Source organism: Mirounga leonina, unplaced genomic scaffold (assembly GCF_011800145.1).
Source record: "Mirounga leonina isolate KUSES-001 unplaced genomic scaffold, KU_Mleo_1.0 Mir_507, whole genome shotgun sequence".
Lineage (NCBI taxonomy): Eukaryota > Metazoa > Chordata > Mammalia > Carnivora > Phocidae > Mirounga > Mirounga leonina.
Window position 1 is genome coordinate 3,038,179 of NW_023270789.1, and position 16,697 is coordinate 3,054,875.

The 16,697-nt window shown below is 48.1% G+C and overlaps 1 protein-coding gene across 2 annotated transcripts in view; it reads right to left on the reverse strand.

Moving 5' to 3' along the window:
• Positions 1 to 16,697, reverse strand: part of PTGFRN (prostaglandin F2 receptor inhibitor) — an 81,095-nt gene that overhangs the window by 59,968 nt on the left and 4,430 nt on the right. Inside the window, exon 1 of one of the 2 annotated variants that reach the window (XM_034990208.1) lies at positions 3,032 to 3,383. The exons of the other annotated variant lie outside the window; for it this stretch is intronic. Coding sequence (XP_034846099.1) covers positions 3,032 to 3,245 — 214 coding nt within the window. The 5' untranslated portion in view covers positions 3,246 to 3,383. Of the gene's footprint in view, positions 1 to 3,031; positions 3,384 to 16,697 lie in introns of those variants that run through there. 2 annotated transcript variants of the gene reach the window in all.

Genomic DNA, 16,697 nt, shown 5'->3' on the forward strand with positions numbered 1-16,697 from the left:
TACTGACTATATAGTACAATATTACTAATACCTTCTGGAATTTAAAATATAGGCATAATTAAAATATATAATATCAACGACACAAAAAGTGAGAGAAGGAGTAGAATAAATGGAGTTTCAATGTTCTAAGGTCTTGCATGATCCTGGAAGTGATAAAAGGACTAGCAGTAGACACTAATAAGTCAACAGTGTATATTCTAATCTCTAAAATAACCACAAAAATGAAAGAATGTATAACAAACTAATGGAGGGAGGGGAATAATACAACACAGCTAATAAATCAAAGAACCCATAATTTCAGCTAAAATCATGTAAGCATTTCTCATTTATTTTGTAACCGGTTCACTTTGATTAATCAGCAAATATCTCTCAACAATAAGGTTGGGATAGAGTATAAGGAGGAAAAATAATATGCTGTGTGTCTCTTATACCATGCACTGAGCTAGGTGCTATCCATAACTTAGTTTGATTAATCCACAGAGCAGAACCATAAAGTGGATACCACCTCCCCTGTCACAGAACTGACGAGACTAAGAACCGAAACTGAGGAAACTGAGATTCAGAAAAGTTCAACAACTGGCTGCAGGTCACAAGAGCTATCAAATGAGGGACCCGAACCCAGATTCATCTAGCCACTATACTGCCATGCCATGTCAAGACGAAGATGGGCTGGGTTGGTCAGCTTTCAACTGCACAATCGATATTACCACCTAATATTGGTTTTGCCCTTGCTCTTAGCAAGAAGAAGAAACAGCTTGAAATTCCCTATAAAATATTTCAAATTCTCCAAGGGCGATGTGAACCAGATAGGCAGCAAAGTAACAACAATGAGGGCCTAAGAAAGGAAATATTAAAGATCCTCAGTATGAAGCAGATAGACGAGAGAAACAATTGTTAAAGATAATTTCCAGTTTCTTCATAACCTTTTCTGACCTATCGCCTTTATTGTTTTAAGCGATACTAACTCTAACGTCTCATACATTCATATTCAAAAAAGGTGAAAAGAACTTTCTCCCAAAATCATAGAGGAAGGACTTCTGGAATCCTCCTGCTGTGAGTTGTCAGCAGTAGGAACAGCTATTTGAAGCAAGAGGTAATCGCTTCCAGATTACCATTTCCCTACCTTTGAAGTACTCAAGAAAATAAGTAAATGCCTTCAACTTTCTTCTCTCATGTAGAATGGATGGGGAGAGGAAAGAAAGGCAGGCAAGTGTTTCAAGGTAAGCTATTCCTGCAATGCTTACTTCAATAAGAGCTTACTAGCAACCGTGAGGAATCATTAAGAGAGACAAGCTAATGAAGACTAAACTGTATTTATCTACCCTCTTCCACCCCTTCATGATATCCATGGGAAATATGTAGATTTTATTTCTTGGGTTATCATCAACATTATTCTAAATCAAGACCCACAGAGTACAGCCTATCTGCGAAGGATTTTTCACAATTGTTTCTATTATTGCTTCAATTTTATCATCTCACTGAGCTGCCTAGAAGCAAAGAATTGGACTCTCCAACCTGAGCCATTTGTAAGATAAATATTGGCAGTTACTGAATCCATTGGTACAGGTAGACCTGAAATACTGCAACAGAGAGCTTACGGTATTTCAGCTTGCCTTGTCGAAGGACACCTAAATCCCTCTTTTGGAGTCCTTACAAGGCCATTAAAAGAGACTGGGGGGCTGTGGATATCCACACGCAGTCCCCAGTCCACGCGGGAGCTAGAGATGAGCGCAGAGAAGGTCAAACCTGTAAGCTCTCAGAGAGCCTTAACTGGAGTTATCAGACGCAACAAATGAAAAACCTTTGTCTCTTCACGTCTGCCACTGAGAGGTCTGGCAGGAAGAGACTGTGCCACCTCTCCCTAAGTGAGGAAAATGCAGCAATGTACACATTAAACAAGCTCCAGCCAGCAGAGAATGTGTAATGAAGTCACATATGGCCGTACTTCAAAATCCCATCTGAACGCAAATAAGGTTCTACTAGAGCAGGCCGTTTAATCATTAAAAAGAAAAAAAAAAAAGAACGTTCAGCTGAGACCTCACTGAGGTACACTAGACAAATAGAAGACAGTTTTACTCATTCGACAAAGAGCTATCAAGCAAGAAGCCCAGGTGCTAGAGGACATGGGAGAGAAAGGTAAATCAGCCTCCAGATCTTCTTTTAAGAGACTCAGAGTACGTTAAGGGCCATGTGGTCCATGTGAAAACCACAATATAAGGACGCATAGAAGAAACCAAAGAGAGGTACCAACAAGTGCCATGGGGATCAGTAGAAAGCTTCATGCGGTGTCAACACTTGAATGAGGCCTTTGAGAAATGGCTGGGGGGGTGGGGCGTTGGACAGGGGACACTGAGGACGAAGGTGACTAGAGCTGAGGGGAGGAGCATGAGCAAAGACCAGGAGTGGGGTGGAGGGGGCATGTGGGGAGCAGGGGGGTGAGGGCAGCATACCAAGGGCAGACTGGAATGGACACACACGAGGCCCACTGGGAGCCCTCTACAAGAGGACAGGGGACACATAATAAGAACCCAAACTAGGGCAAAGCCAGGAATGGGAAGACAGCAGCTCTGGGGCCACGCTAGATGCAGCCCCAGTTGACAGACCTGAGGCACGAAAGAGACAGTGAGGGGAAGCTAACACCTGGCGAAAAAGAGCCAGTGACATTTAGGCAAGTTGATAGGTCCACCAGGCAGCAGGGATGGAGACCCCCAAAAGGTATCCGAGCCCAAAATGAATGTGGAGTCACATGCATGGAGGGAGGTGGGTGAAAAGGAGATCTGCCTAAAGGTGAAGATGTGGGATCACTGGGGTCACCAAGGGACAGGGTGCAGAGAAGAGCGGGAGGGACAGACCATCGTGAGCACCTGTATTTAAGACACAAGCAGAAGGAAAAGACTTAGCAAAGAAAAAAAATTGCAGGCAGTTAGGAAGAAAATGAGAAAAGGCTTATATCCTAGCAGCCACGGGATGCAAAGATCTCAAAAAGGAAGGGCTGAGAATACATCTGCCATTCACTCCTGGACATACCCACCTACTTGCTCCCCAGTAGCCCGCAAGCTCGTCAAGCAGGACCCGCTTCCTATCCACCCTGCATCCTGCACTGTATCTAGAGCAGACTCCTGTGATGTTCTGGTTTGAAAAAAAAAAAAGAAAGAAAGAAAAATGAACGGCAATGTCAAACCTGCAGAAAAGTCAAGGCAGAGAACTGCTGAGAAAAGATGATGGAATTGACGACCAATGGTCATTGGTAACCGCTGCGGAAGTGCATTCGCAGTGACGCCGTGTGGGATTCGCAGAGAAAGGGCCAGGGGAAAGGCACCGATCAAGGAGGCAATAAAGAGAGGGCACAACCATGAAAAAGATCCAAAGCAGCAAGAGGAGATGAAGGGCGCAAGTGGGAAGTTTACTCCGGAAAGTCAGCCCGTGGGTTCCCTAAGCACCTTCTAGGCCCTGCAGACATGCAGCTCAGGGTCCCTCCTCATCAGAAGCTGGTTTTCTAGTAAGGACGGAGTGAGAACAGACCCAGAGGGCTGATAAACACTATCATAATAACCTGATGTGATAGTGACGGGGGCGGGGAGTAGGCTACTTTAGCCAGCACGGTCAGGAAAGGTGGACCCTCTCACAAGGTCACCTTGACCTTGAGTTCAGACCAGAATGAAGAGGAGGTGGGGGGGGAATCTCTGGGGCAAGACTGCTCCAGGCACACAGAACGGCTAATATAAAGGCACTAAGATGGAGCAAGCTTGGTGTGTTCAAGGGATAGGAAAAAAAAGATCAGCGTGACTGGATTATAATGAATGAGGGGCAGAGGCCTTGGACTCTGGCTGAAATGGGAAGCACATAAGCTAGGGAATGACCGACACTGCTTTTTTGTAGAAAGTTCGCCCTGGCTGCTGCGTGAAAGATGGATTATGGTGGAGCCAATTTGGAAGCAAGGATTACCAGTATGACCAAGTACAAGACGCCTGGCCTCAGGTTGTAGTGGTGGTGATTCTCAGGAGTGGTCGGAGTCAGGATACAGCTAGTACAGTGGATCCTTAAACTACATGGGGATTAGGGGCGCTGACCCCCCCCAACACACACACACAGCCAAAAATGCACATATAATTTTTGACTCTCCAAAAACTTAGCTACTAATAGCCTACTCTTGACTGAAAACCTTACTAATAACATAGTCAATTAACACATAGTTTGTATGTTCTATGGATGATTATATTCTTACAATAAAGTAAGGCAGAGGAAAGAAAATATTAAGGAAATCGTAAGAAAGAGAATATACGTTCATAGTACTGTAAAAAATCCACATGAAGGTGAATCCGCATATGTAGCTCAAACCCATGTTGTTCCAAGGTCAACTGTGTGTGTCTGGAGCTGGGGGAGGCCCAAGCAGAGACCTTCATTAAAGAGTCATCAGTACATAGATGGTGTTTAAAGCCACAGATCACATGGGTTCACACAGGGAGAGAGTATGTACATAAAGAGGAAAAAGGAGCCAAAAATAGAGCCCTTACTTTTGTTAGAATTTAGGAGAAAAGGATGGGTAAAATTATAGAAAAGTTTTGAGGCAAAAGCTTGAGGCACATTAGGTTCGTCTCCAATGTCTCAGTAAAGTAGCAGAGAGGGGTTGCGACCCTTTTCACAGACAAGGTTCAGAACGAGCATTAGAAGGAATGTAATCGGAAACCATCACAGAACGAATACAAGAGAGGGCTGACATGCGGTAAAGACACCCTGACTTTTGGGAAACTCAGATCTCAGGGTTTGAGATTTTCCCAGCAAGATGACACAGTTCAGGCTCAGAGACAATGGTAAGTGGGGATCATTCAACCACAGCGTGAGGACTGACAAAGGAGCACGGGAGAGGGTCCTTCAGCCCACTGCTGAAATGCACACCACCGGGAGTAGAGCCCAGGACCGTGAGAGTGGCCTGGTGGGCTGGACAAAGGAACGTTCAAGATCAAGGGATCACAGGGAGGATGAAGAGCAGGTTCCACAGACACGGGGAAATGTGAAAGGAGTAAAGGGAAGAGGTTGTGGTCACAAAGGGAAATATCAGAGATGACAACCAAAAAGGTGAAAGACTTCTGAGTGACGACAAGGTCCAGGTATGGCCGTTAAATCTCACAAATTGGGTTCTTTTCCCAGGAGCTAATTACCATAGCAAGCACTCCCTGGGTCCTTGCTGGCCCAGGCTGGCTGCGGACGCACGAGGAAGGGGCAGTGTGCCTAAAAGACCGTGGGGTGGGGAAGGGTGGTCCAGAGATCTAAACCTGGTTCTCACCTAACCTCTACATGATAACTTCTGGCTCTAGTCTGTAGCCATTCATACCTGGAAATCTTGGAGCCTTCCTACAGGGCAAGGAGGAGTAAGTATCTATATTCTCTGGGTCAAACAAGAACTCTGTAATAGAAAGGAAACGGATTCCACCAGAACGGACAGGCTCTTCAGGACCAATCCACCTTTACTTAGCTTTTGGTGCCGAGATAACCGTCACCTTCGGCACTATACACAGGATGGCAAGGAAGATAGGAGAGATGCAGGGCCACCAGCAACTGAGAAACACAACTGCAAGTCACGTTTTAAAAGACTGGATCATTAACTAACTGAACTTCTTCCTGGTAAAATGCTGTATCATATAACCATGACATCGCGCCCAGTTCTGTGGCCTTCGAGAGATCCTGGGAGGCCAGAGCCTTGCCAAATCTTTAATTCTCTATTATGAAATTATGAGGTTGGGTACTATGTCAGCTTGGCCAAGTTGGAACTACATTTCCCAGAATCCTCCTCCCTGTGCAGTTCCGGGTTAAGAGTTAGACAAAATAGAAGTGCACTTGAGATTTGGGAGGTGGAAGCAAGGGAAGCTGCAGCCATTATGCTCTGGTGGTCACCATGGTTAACGGTGGCGAGAGACAGATGCACAGGTGCTGGTGGGCACTAGTTTGTCCTCGTTCTTTCTGCTCCAGGTTTCTTCCCACGTACTATCCTTACTGACCCACATGACCCCGAGACCACCAGATGCTTGGCTGCAAAGTCGGAGATGGTAGCTCTAAAGAGGTGGTGGCTTTCCACAGACTCCTATGCCATCCCCCCTTTCCCACGCCCCTCTGCGTGGCTCCCAGGCTGCTCTGCAAGCCCCAGCCTGTCCACCAGTGCTTCAGGAGGGCTGACTAGTGGTTTTCCTCTGATCCTCCAGCTCGCCTTTCCAAGCTGTCACTTCCCCGGCCCCTCCCATAATTGTGTACAGATTAAGTCCTCTAACACATGCCTCGTTCCATAATATTTATGGTGGCTCTGCCTCGCTGATGGAACCCAAACTGATACAGTAAGCCAAGTACTGAGCAGACAGCTTTGCCCTCAAGGACTCAGTAATTGACAGAAACCACCTTACATTTATAGCACTGCTTTACGGTTTGCAAATCCTGTTCACATGATTGAATACTCAACCTTGAGAGGATTAAATAAGGATACTGAGGTTCAGAGAAGTCAGGTGACCAAAGGACAGAGGCGAAAACCACTTTGCAGCAATCTGCGCTGAGGAGTAACCAAAATATCTCAATACGCATGGAGTGACTTAAGCAATTCTTGGTCTGAGGACCAGAGACGGAAAAGGCTGAGGCAAGATCTATCCACAAGGATTACTCTAGAGCATTCTATAAAATTAACAGCTGCTAGCGGACCAAGCACTGCCCAGCATCCTGCACTACTCAGCCATTTTCAATTCTCCCCATGTTTGAACTAGCCAACGTAGTCTGCCAAGTTCTGTGAACACCTGGTCCTCCTTTCAGTCTCCAGTTTAAAGAGAATGGGGGATTCATACTGGGTTTAGACTTGCATGTGGGCACGAAAGGCACCTGAGGTAGCAGCTGAAATTCTCCCCCACTCCCTACCGTGGGCAGCTTTGTCCTTTCTCCCTATTTCACTGTTTCCTGTACCTTTTTCCTGTTCTTCCTTTGCCTTGTTCATCCTTCTTCCCCAACAAGGCCTTAAGTCCACTCTTCACATCTCCAGGCACGTTGTCAGATGCCATGGGTGGTGTGGAGGTCTCTGCCCAGCTTCCCCACTGAAGCCCAGTGAGGAATACAGTGTGGTAATCCGGCTTGACCAGAAGACTCTGCGTTCACATGCCCTTCAAGGAGAAGACTTTGGCTCCATCAATCTGATATTTCAGTCCTCCACTCAGCAGTCCTTTACTGCACACCTAGTGTGTGCTGAACCACACCACCAGGTAAGCTGCCAAGCTAACGCCTAGCCAAGTGTCAGAGTTGAGGTGAAAGGAACAGGAACAGTGTGGCAGTTATGCCGAAAGGCCAGAAGATGAGTTCTCCAACAATGGGAATCTTAAAATATAAGTAAATAAAGCACATGAGAGGCTTAGGACATTCTAGGGAAGACAGAATGGAAGAACAAAACAAAACAAATTCACCTACAACACCAGGCTTAAACTCCTCCAGGTGACATTCAAAGAGCTTCCCAATCTTAGGACTTTCTCTCCAGTCCCAACTCTTGCCCTCTGAAGAACCTCTAACACAACCTTCCCCTTCAACCACAAAAAGTTTTCTTCATGCAAAACTAGCATACTCTTATAAATAGGTCTATTTTTACCCATGCTCTTCCTTCTGCCTGAAACAAATAACCCACCCCTTCTCTGTCAGACAAAACCCCACTGATCGACAAGACTTAGTGAGCTCACGTGAGTCCACCTTGTGGAAGCCTTTCCTGATCTCTCCCTGCCTTTCCCGGGCCTGAGCTCTGAATGTGTCTGCTGGGGGTCAACTCGGCCCGCCCACTGCTAACAGCCTGAGCCTGTTTGCTTATCTGCCTCCCGCATGGGACTGTGAGCCCCTCTAAGGGGCAGATCATTCCTTGCTCATCATCACATTCCCAGCCCAGCAACATGCCTGGGGACAGAACGATGTGATCACTGTGATCTCAAGGAGCTTCTGCAAACTGGAATTTTAGAACCAAAACTGACCTTTGGATCATCGTCTAGGTGGGTTAACGGGCATTACTTAATCTCATTTATATCAGAAACGACCCCTGATCAATCATTTTCAAAAAAGTTCTTTGCTAATGAGCTCATCACAGAAAGAGAAGCGCCCATGGCTAGAGCCACCATTAATATACAGCATCGGTCAAGAGACCCCGGGGTGGGGACCTCAGCACCTCGGGATGTGACACAATCACAATATTCCAAATCCTGAAGTTTGACACATCGGTTTTATCATCATTCTTCGTTGGGGCTAGAGAAGTCAACGTATCTGGGTGTTTTGGAACCTTCTAGAAGGTTCTCATTCCAGACACATGGCACGGAAGCCTAAAAGATGTGTTGACAGGTACAGAGCAGACATAGGTAGTAAGTAATACAAACAGGTATGGAGGATTATGTCAGTTGTCTGACCTTTTCTGCAAGAGCATCTCCGTCTAAACTAGCCCCCAGTACTCTCCCTTTCCTCCAAACTTTGGATATTTTTCTGTCTCGACCCATCTTGGACACTTCAATGCCACCTCTCCTCCTGTGCATGTGTCACGCCTCCACAACCAGACTAGCAGCTACAGGAGTCGAGGGACTGTGTCTAGGTCCCCATGTGCCCAGAGCTCTAGAATAATGCGTGGCCTAGGGTAGATAATAAGGAGGAGTTGCAAAGTAGGCAGACGGAGAGACGAGGCATGTGCTGCCGGAAGCACCGCTGTCCCTTCTGGTTTGGGATGGGAGAGGTTGTGTCAACTCCACCAAGGGAGGAAGGGGTGGGGGGAGTGCGGGGACAATAATGAGGACCCGTGAGTCGTTTGTCTTCCGCACCAGCGGCCAAGGAAGAAACTGGGGAAACTCTCACGAGGAAGAATAGAGACGGTCCCATCCCTTTGTTTTCGTGGGTGGACTCCATGTTCGCCTACCCCACTCCACAAACCTCTGTCCTAGAAATGGAGTCACAAGCCATTCTCTCAGAAATCATGTGAGAGCAACAACAACAAAAAAAGTGAGCAAGGACACATGGATAACCTCTGCCTCCTTTACAACTTACGGTCCCACAACACAGATTTTATACATGCATCTCACACAGGTGTCGTACGTCATAGTGCAGATGTGACATGTACCTGTATATAGACCTACAGCTGTTTTCTACTCACATAAATTAACCTAATCACTCACAGACTTGAATTCCTAGACACTGGGATAAACAAAAACAGACACTGCCCTGTTTTCGTGGTGCTTACAGCTGGGATGACACAAACACCCCTCCTAATAAACAGATCACGATCGACGGACGGCTATGCTCCAAAGGGACGTGGCTCAGTGAGAGCCCACGACAAAGGAATGTGCCACGGGCAGCCTCGTCCTGGATCAGAATGCGTCGTCCTCTGGGGGCAGCGAGGCTTGACGTGGGCTCCCAAGACTCAAACAAATGGAATTAATTCCAAGACGACATATAAACAAAAGAGGGGCGTTGCATACAGAGATTAGATGGGCGTCTAGAAGGGCATGGAGCGGGGGTTACTTGGGAAAACTTCAAGAGGAGTCCTCACCATTCAATTACGTGTTCCGTTTTCACACTTCTTCGTTTGGAGGCCCAGATGCCCTCAACGAACACGCTGGACGGAACACAGAGCTTGCCTTGGCATTGCTGTTTTCTTAGGGCCAAACTCACACCCAGCTGTGGCTTCTGAGGCTACTGGGCAGCTCACACCTCCTTGCTACCTCTGTGAGACTCCAGAGATGTGCCAAGAGGTACCTCCTCCCGTTACTTACAAGCCAGGTACAACACTAAGCTTTCTGGGACTCGTACTGATGCCTTGAACGCAGCTTATTTGTGGGATAAATTGTTATTAAAGTGGGACTCTGATGAACAGGCCACATGATTGCATAAACCTTGTTTCCCCTGAAAAGCATCTAAAATTCCCCATCTTTCCTCTAAAACTTATTATCTGTGTCTCTTATCAGGTGTTAGCACCTTGAAGAAATGCTCTGATCAGATATCTAAGGGGAGTATCGATAATTGTTTTGTGAGCCATTTTCCTCGTAAGAAACAACCCAAAATAGGATTATGGCTTGACTTATCACCTTAATTTAGCAGGCTAGCTTCCTGCACGCCCCAGCGGACCTCACCAGCCTTATGCACGTGGGCTCTTAGCTGCTCTGTGGGCACTGACAGTGTGGCCAACACCTTTCAGGGTGACTTTGTGCACATTCTGCCTCCCCGCCAACCTCTCCTCCACAGAGTTTAATATCCACATCCCCTGAGGTCTCCCTTACTGTTCCAGTTTAAGTCAGCTAATTCCCAAATGGAGTGCCAACCTGCACACACTGATCTGCTCCCACCTCCGAGAAACCGCACTGGTCATTTTCCTACCTGAAATGCTCTGCCTGCTCCTGGCTCAAACTGCTTTCTAGTCCCACCTGCTCCATGGAGCCTTTCCATAATAACAGCTCCCAGCCTCACTTTTATCCCTATGATTCTGACAGCTCCATATGCACAGCTATCTAATGATTCAGCCACTTCGATGTTTAAAAAGCACCAACGATCCTTTCTGTTATAACTGGTTCAGTTTCCATGCTGGCCCCCGTTTCCTAATTCCTTTGCAATCTCCCAGTGTCAGAAACATCGTAAATAGTCCCTAAATGCTGCCGAAGTTCTAAAAATTAAGATCACAAGAAAGAGCAGAAATGTCTTATATTGTAAAGTAGGGTCGTAGTTGAGCACGAATTATTTATTCACCACCGTGTTCACTTTGCCCAACGGAAGCGCCCACCATGTGCCAGGCTCCGGGCTAGGCACTATGGTCTGAACTTGAAACGTACTGGATGGATTTCTCAATCAAAGATGATGGACTATAATGTCTTCTAATAAATAAGAAAACATTTGGACGTGCCAGCCTTCGGAAAATGGAAAAATGAATAGCCGTGCCAAAAGTGGTTTTGTTTTATCTTTTTTTTTTTTTTTAATCCTCACTGCAACCTAAGCAAAGCATGGCACACTGGACAGACACCAAATCAGCTAATATTCTGCTCTTAGGACATCCTCGGAGACAGTGCATTTATAAAGCACTCCCCACCCCTTCACCTCCAGAATAGCACAAGCCAGCAAGCCACTTCAAACATTTGTAAGAACTCCCTCCTAGAAGGCTCCTGGTTAGCCTGAAAAATCTCTGCATCCAAGATGAGTGAGAGAACACCACTGGGTCAGCAATAAGGGTTACGTCCCAAAGTAGCCAGGCTGCAGTGAAGACCAAGGCCATAAACACGGCTCCTTATCAACAACATGGAGGGTCTCCAGGTTACACCCTTTTCGCTGGTGTTGCATCCCACGTCATTTTTACCTCCCCCCTTCAGACGAAGAGAATGAAAAGGAAGAAAGTCCCCAAACACTAGGAACACATTTCTTAGCCAATTAAGGCTATTGATTGGAAACATCTGAGTTTCGACTCTCCTATCCTTTAGGAAAGTGGAAAATCCAAACTAGTGTCAATATTTGGACACATTTAAAGATGTCTTTGTCTCTTCTCACTGTGGTGTGGAGAGTATTCGGACCATCTGCCAGGCTCTCCCCTAGACCTGAAGGCTAAATGGGGGAAGAACACACAAGTCACATTTCTGAGGGCTGAAACTCGATTATTTCAACCCCAACTTACTTAGGGCTGATTTCCTCAAACAAAACTGCAAAAAAAAAAAAAAAAAATTTAGTAATAAGAGAAAGTCTGCCATCTAGAAATGCCTATCTGTTTTACTGTTTCTGCAACTTCTCCCAGAAGTCCGCCTGAAGGTGCAGTTAGCCTGGCGGTGGGGACACCTCCATAACCTGGAGAACCACAGGGAAAAATGCTCTGTTTCCCAGCACGGGAAGTAGTCTGGAAGGAGGAAGTGGTTGCCAATATGGGGCCAAAACAACAAACTCTTCCTAGCGCCCTCTGAGGCACCAGCTGACCCTCTGTGGAGAGGTGCCAGGCAGGTGAGAGGTGAGAGGGGCAGGCTGCACACAGGGGGAGTGCTGGGAAAGAAGGATGGGCCAGGAACCAGGGACTCCAGGGCTGGACCAAGCAGCCCATATGGCCACCAGCAGGGGTCAGCGTGGACTCAGTGAGCTCTGGAGATGGAAGGGGGCCTTCGGGGATCAACAAGCCCAGGCCCCACCTGACTGAGACAAAGAGCTAGTCAGCAACTTGTCCAAGGTCACAAAGCTAGTGAGTGGAAGGTCAAGGGCCAGAAGCCATGCCTCCTGTTTCAAAAGCCAGGGAAACAAATGTTGTCACATTTTGGCTAATTGTATCAATTCCTCTCCTATGTTTTCAGACACATGTTTGCCTCTGAGTATCTATACTGACACAGAGATGCAGAACAGCCTTCTGTGGTAATAAGCCCAGATTCTGGAGCCAAGCCCTGTGAATCTGAATCCCTGCAGCTCTGTTACTGTAACCTTGAGCAAGTCACTTCATGTCTCTGTGACTCAGTGTTCTCACCTGTCAAATGGGAGTAATAACCACCTACCTCATGGGTTATGAAGCCTCCTAAATGAGTTCATACGTGCTAAGTGCAGTGCCTAGCACAAAATAAGTGCCATGTAAAAGGTAGGAAGGAATTTCTTAGGGAGGAAATAATCCCCATATTGGTTTCTCCCCAGCCCCCAGTTCATCTTAGTCACAGGTTACTGACTTTTCCCTACAACACCTGGATATAATGCATCCTCACACCGCTGTCTCTTCATCCATTCAGGCCCAACCCAGTCATGCATTAGAGGTAAACTGGCCAAAATGCTCAGAGAGGTACAAACTCTGGCTAAGTGTCTATTTTGGCTACTGCTCGCCCAGCCTACTGCCCACCCAGATTTCCACTTCCAAGACCATGGACTCAGAAGTTACCTCTTTGGATCCTCACCTCCTACCTTCCCAACCCACACACTCCTGTGAGCCTTGGGATCTGCTTTTTTACCCTCATCATGTGCTCTAGTCCCTCAAACCTCCTGTCATCACAGGCCTTCCAACCTCACTTACCTGCCTATCCTACCTGGACTACCTGGCCAACCTTCTCTGTGATGCTGTCACCAGCTCGCTACAGATTCCTGCATCCCTCATCCCACAGGGAGATCACACCACATCCCTCCCAGGCTGCCAAACTTGGTGGAACAGTCAAGAAACCAGGCCAACTGCCTCCAGGACAGACCCATGCTAACCTCACCCTTCACGGCTAACTGGAGGCCTGCCACATTCCCATGGAGCCCTTCTGGCCCGCTCTCCTCTAGCTCAGACTCTGACCATGGCCTTTGCCTCAGAGTCCACCAAGGAAGCCAAGGCCACCAGATAACCGAGATTACAAGCTCTCTTCCAGACTAGGGCTTCTCAGACTTTAGCGGGCATTTGAATCCCCTGGAGATCTGGTTAAAATGCAGACTCTGACTCAGCAGATTGGACTGGGCCCTGGGATTCTCCCTGGTGCTGCCAATGCTGCTGGTCCCCAGACCCCACTTTGAGTGGTGAAGTTCGAGGGGTCACATAATGTTTAACGTCTCCATTGTTCTAGATCTATTCTTTTTAATCTTCCTGACAAACCTGCAAGAGAGACATCTGTCCCATTTTACGTATGTAGAAACTGAGGTTCAGAGAGGGTAAGAAACCTACCCAAGGCCGGAGGGCTGCTGGAGGGCAGATTCCAAAGCCTGACGCCTACTTCTGCTCTACATAAGGGATTTCCACAAGCAGAAATCGTTTAGAAAAGCACATGGAATGGTTTATTCGTAATACAAAATCTTCTTAGCTGATGAGGATGAGACAAAGATGAGTTATAAAAGGGCCACAGAGTCCCCATGCTGGAGATGCCACCTAACAGCTGAAGGCCTAAAAGCAGCTCTCAGAAAGTAGGTTAATTCCACCAATCAACATGGAAGAAGACATCCAGAGGAACAGGGGGAAAACTTTCCATTTGTGCAGGGAATGAAAGGGAACACACAGATAACCTCTAACTGGCATGCCTGGGGCTTTGTGGCCACTCTTTGGGCTAAAAAGGTTGAGAGCATGGCAGAGACCATGTGTCCCACACCACAGCGCTCCCTGCACATTCGCCCTTCCCTCCTCTCTGGGAGACAGGCCTAGCGCTCTGACCTCCAAGGCCAGGGGCGCCCTGGGAGCCCCCCACCCCGCACTGCCCCACCTTCCCCAGAGGGCAGACCCAGCAGTCATCCTCCCAGGAGGCACGCTGGAGCCCTGGGTGCTGCTCAAGTCGCTGGTCCTGCCACGCTCCAAGCTACTCCCCTCACGGTGGTCTCCCACTGGGGACCACTTGAAAAGGTGGGCTGTGGCGTCTGATGACGAGCCCCACTCCACTCACTCCTCCACATTGGTGCTTCTGCCTCCTCCTTCACGGTTGAGTCAGACTCACAATCTCCCAGTCCAGGGCTTCTCTTCATCTTGATCTTCCCACATTTTCAGCAGCAGCTGCCCAATCCCTTTAACAAGTCCCCTAAAACTTAGCCTTTCTGCTTGCTTCTGACAGAGGGCTCTCCTGGATCTTCCTCCGTCCCTGCCCACTCCTTCTAGAACTCTCCTTTCCCGGTCCTGCCCCCTCACTGCCGTCATTCCCGAGAACGTGCCCTTGACCCTCACCTCAATCATCCAGGTGGTGCCGCATCCTGCGTGCCCCCCCACACCCCCCACCAGGACGGCAGCCCTGAGTCAGCGCGGGTCACTGAGGAATCAGCACTCAGAACACTGTCGGGGCTGAAGTAGTGTGCGCTCTCTCGGTAGTCACTGCATGAATACATGACCTCCTTGGCAGGTCACTGGGCTGCTCAATTTCCATCTTCAAACAGCTCATCCCAAGGCCAGGCCGGGGCTAACGGGCTGTGGCTGACAGGGTAAAAGAGGTAACCAGCAATCCCCGTCAAATCAGAGGACACCCGGGAAGTGATAATATCTGTATGACTCTCTTCAGTAAACAGGGTTTCTGGTTTTAGAGGCAGCTCTGACCTGGGGGCTGAGGGCCTCAGCGTCATGACACACCTCCCACCCACCTGGGGCCCCTTCCCATGGCCCACAAGCTGCGAAGTTCTGCCCCCGTCCAGCTCTAGGTAAGGACAAAAGACGAGCCATTGTCAGGATGCTCTTGGCCTGGCGTTCCTTCTGAGAAGTAACCCAACTGCCTGCACACCGCTTTTAGTTCATTAGGATTCAAAGGTAGCGCCCATTCTGAAGTGTGCCCTGAGCCCTTAATCATAATTCTGTTCTTCACGGTGCTAAGCAAAATCCACCCTAGACAGGGCAACACCAGCCAATGTTTCTCGATTCCCTGGAAACATCCTTCATGATGTAAATGCTCACGTTCCAGCTGCTTATAAAGGTGCACAGCAGGATGCAGTTACGGTCCCAGAACATCATACTTAAACCTGAACCATGCTGCTTAGCGACTCCACGATCTCATGCAAACACTCAGGGAGTACTGTGGAGAAATCAGCATTCGAAGGGCACCAACGTGCACACGGTGCCATCTCTAGCCTCCTGGAAATCCCAATGCTGGTCCGCAACGGTGCTAACTCCCGGCTCTAATTCTGTTGCTTTGCGAAGACTATACAGTTGGCGTGGGGGAAAAATATTCCAAGATCTAAAAACCACTGACTGTGCCAACTGCAGCACTTCGCCTTTTCCAGAAGATAAATTATGAAGAATTTTTGCCAGTTCAAGTTATTTCCCCAAAGCAGAGAGTCGAATGGCCTTGCTACCCTGCCTTTAAGACTCCGATGCAATTAAACTGAATAGCTATGAGCTGCCCTGACAGCTTCCCCCCAACTTTGTTTGATAAAGTGAGACGCAGACACACACTGACAGACAAGCACACACCTTATTTAACTGCCAGACACAGCGCCAATATGAAAATGTACATCCAATCTACAGGGGTAAAAATCAGCTCTGCAGCTCCGTGACTGAAGCAAAATAGCCATATACATGCCGACCAGCCCGACTGCCTTGTAAGGAACGATCACTGACAACTAGGGTTCCTATTCAGCAGGCTAATAAGAATAATTATAGCCAGGGCAGGCATTAATCAGCTTGGCAGATACAGGAATTCTGTTAACAAGGCTAAAATGAGTGCCAAGGAATCTCTGAAGGCCACAGCACTTCAAAGACCATTAAGCTGGGCAGATTCACTAGGGTTCCTCCTGCCAGTCTCCCCCCTCCTTCTGCCTTTGGGTCCCAACCCTCCGAGCAGGCGTGGGGACCTGCTAGGGGCTAGAGGTCGCCACACCTGAGAGGGGGTTCGTGGTACAGCCGCTCCAGGAACTGCACCCGGACTGCACTCACCCCAGACCCTCTTGTTTGCAACTGCGCTCTGGCTGTCAAGGCACGACCACCCTTTTCCGCCGAAACTAGTCTCAGGCAACACCCAGCATGAGGTTATGGCGAGCATCGGTCAACTCGTGCCTGAGTACAGGCACAGTGGAGTCCCATGATCACATCCTGGCTCTGCCTCGGAATAGCTGTAGGACTCCGGACACGTGATTTAACTTTTCTGGGCGTCGCTTCCCTCGTGTGCAATGTGGAGAAAAGAACAGCACCTTTCTCAAAGGGTTGTGAGGATTACATAAGAGAATGCACATAAAACCTGATGCTCGATATGTACTCTCTGAACGGCCGCTATTATTGCTCCTTTCCGTACAGAGCCCTCTACAGAAACTAAGAGAAAAGAAACATTCGCTATTACGGGCGCGCGCAC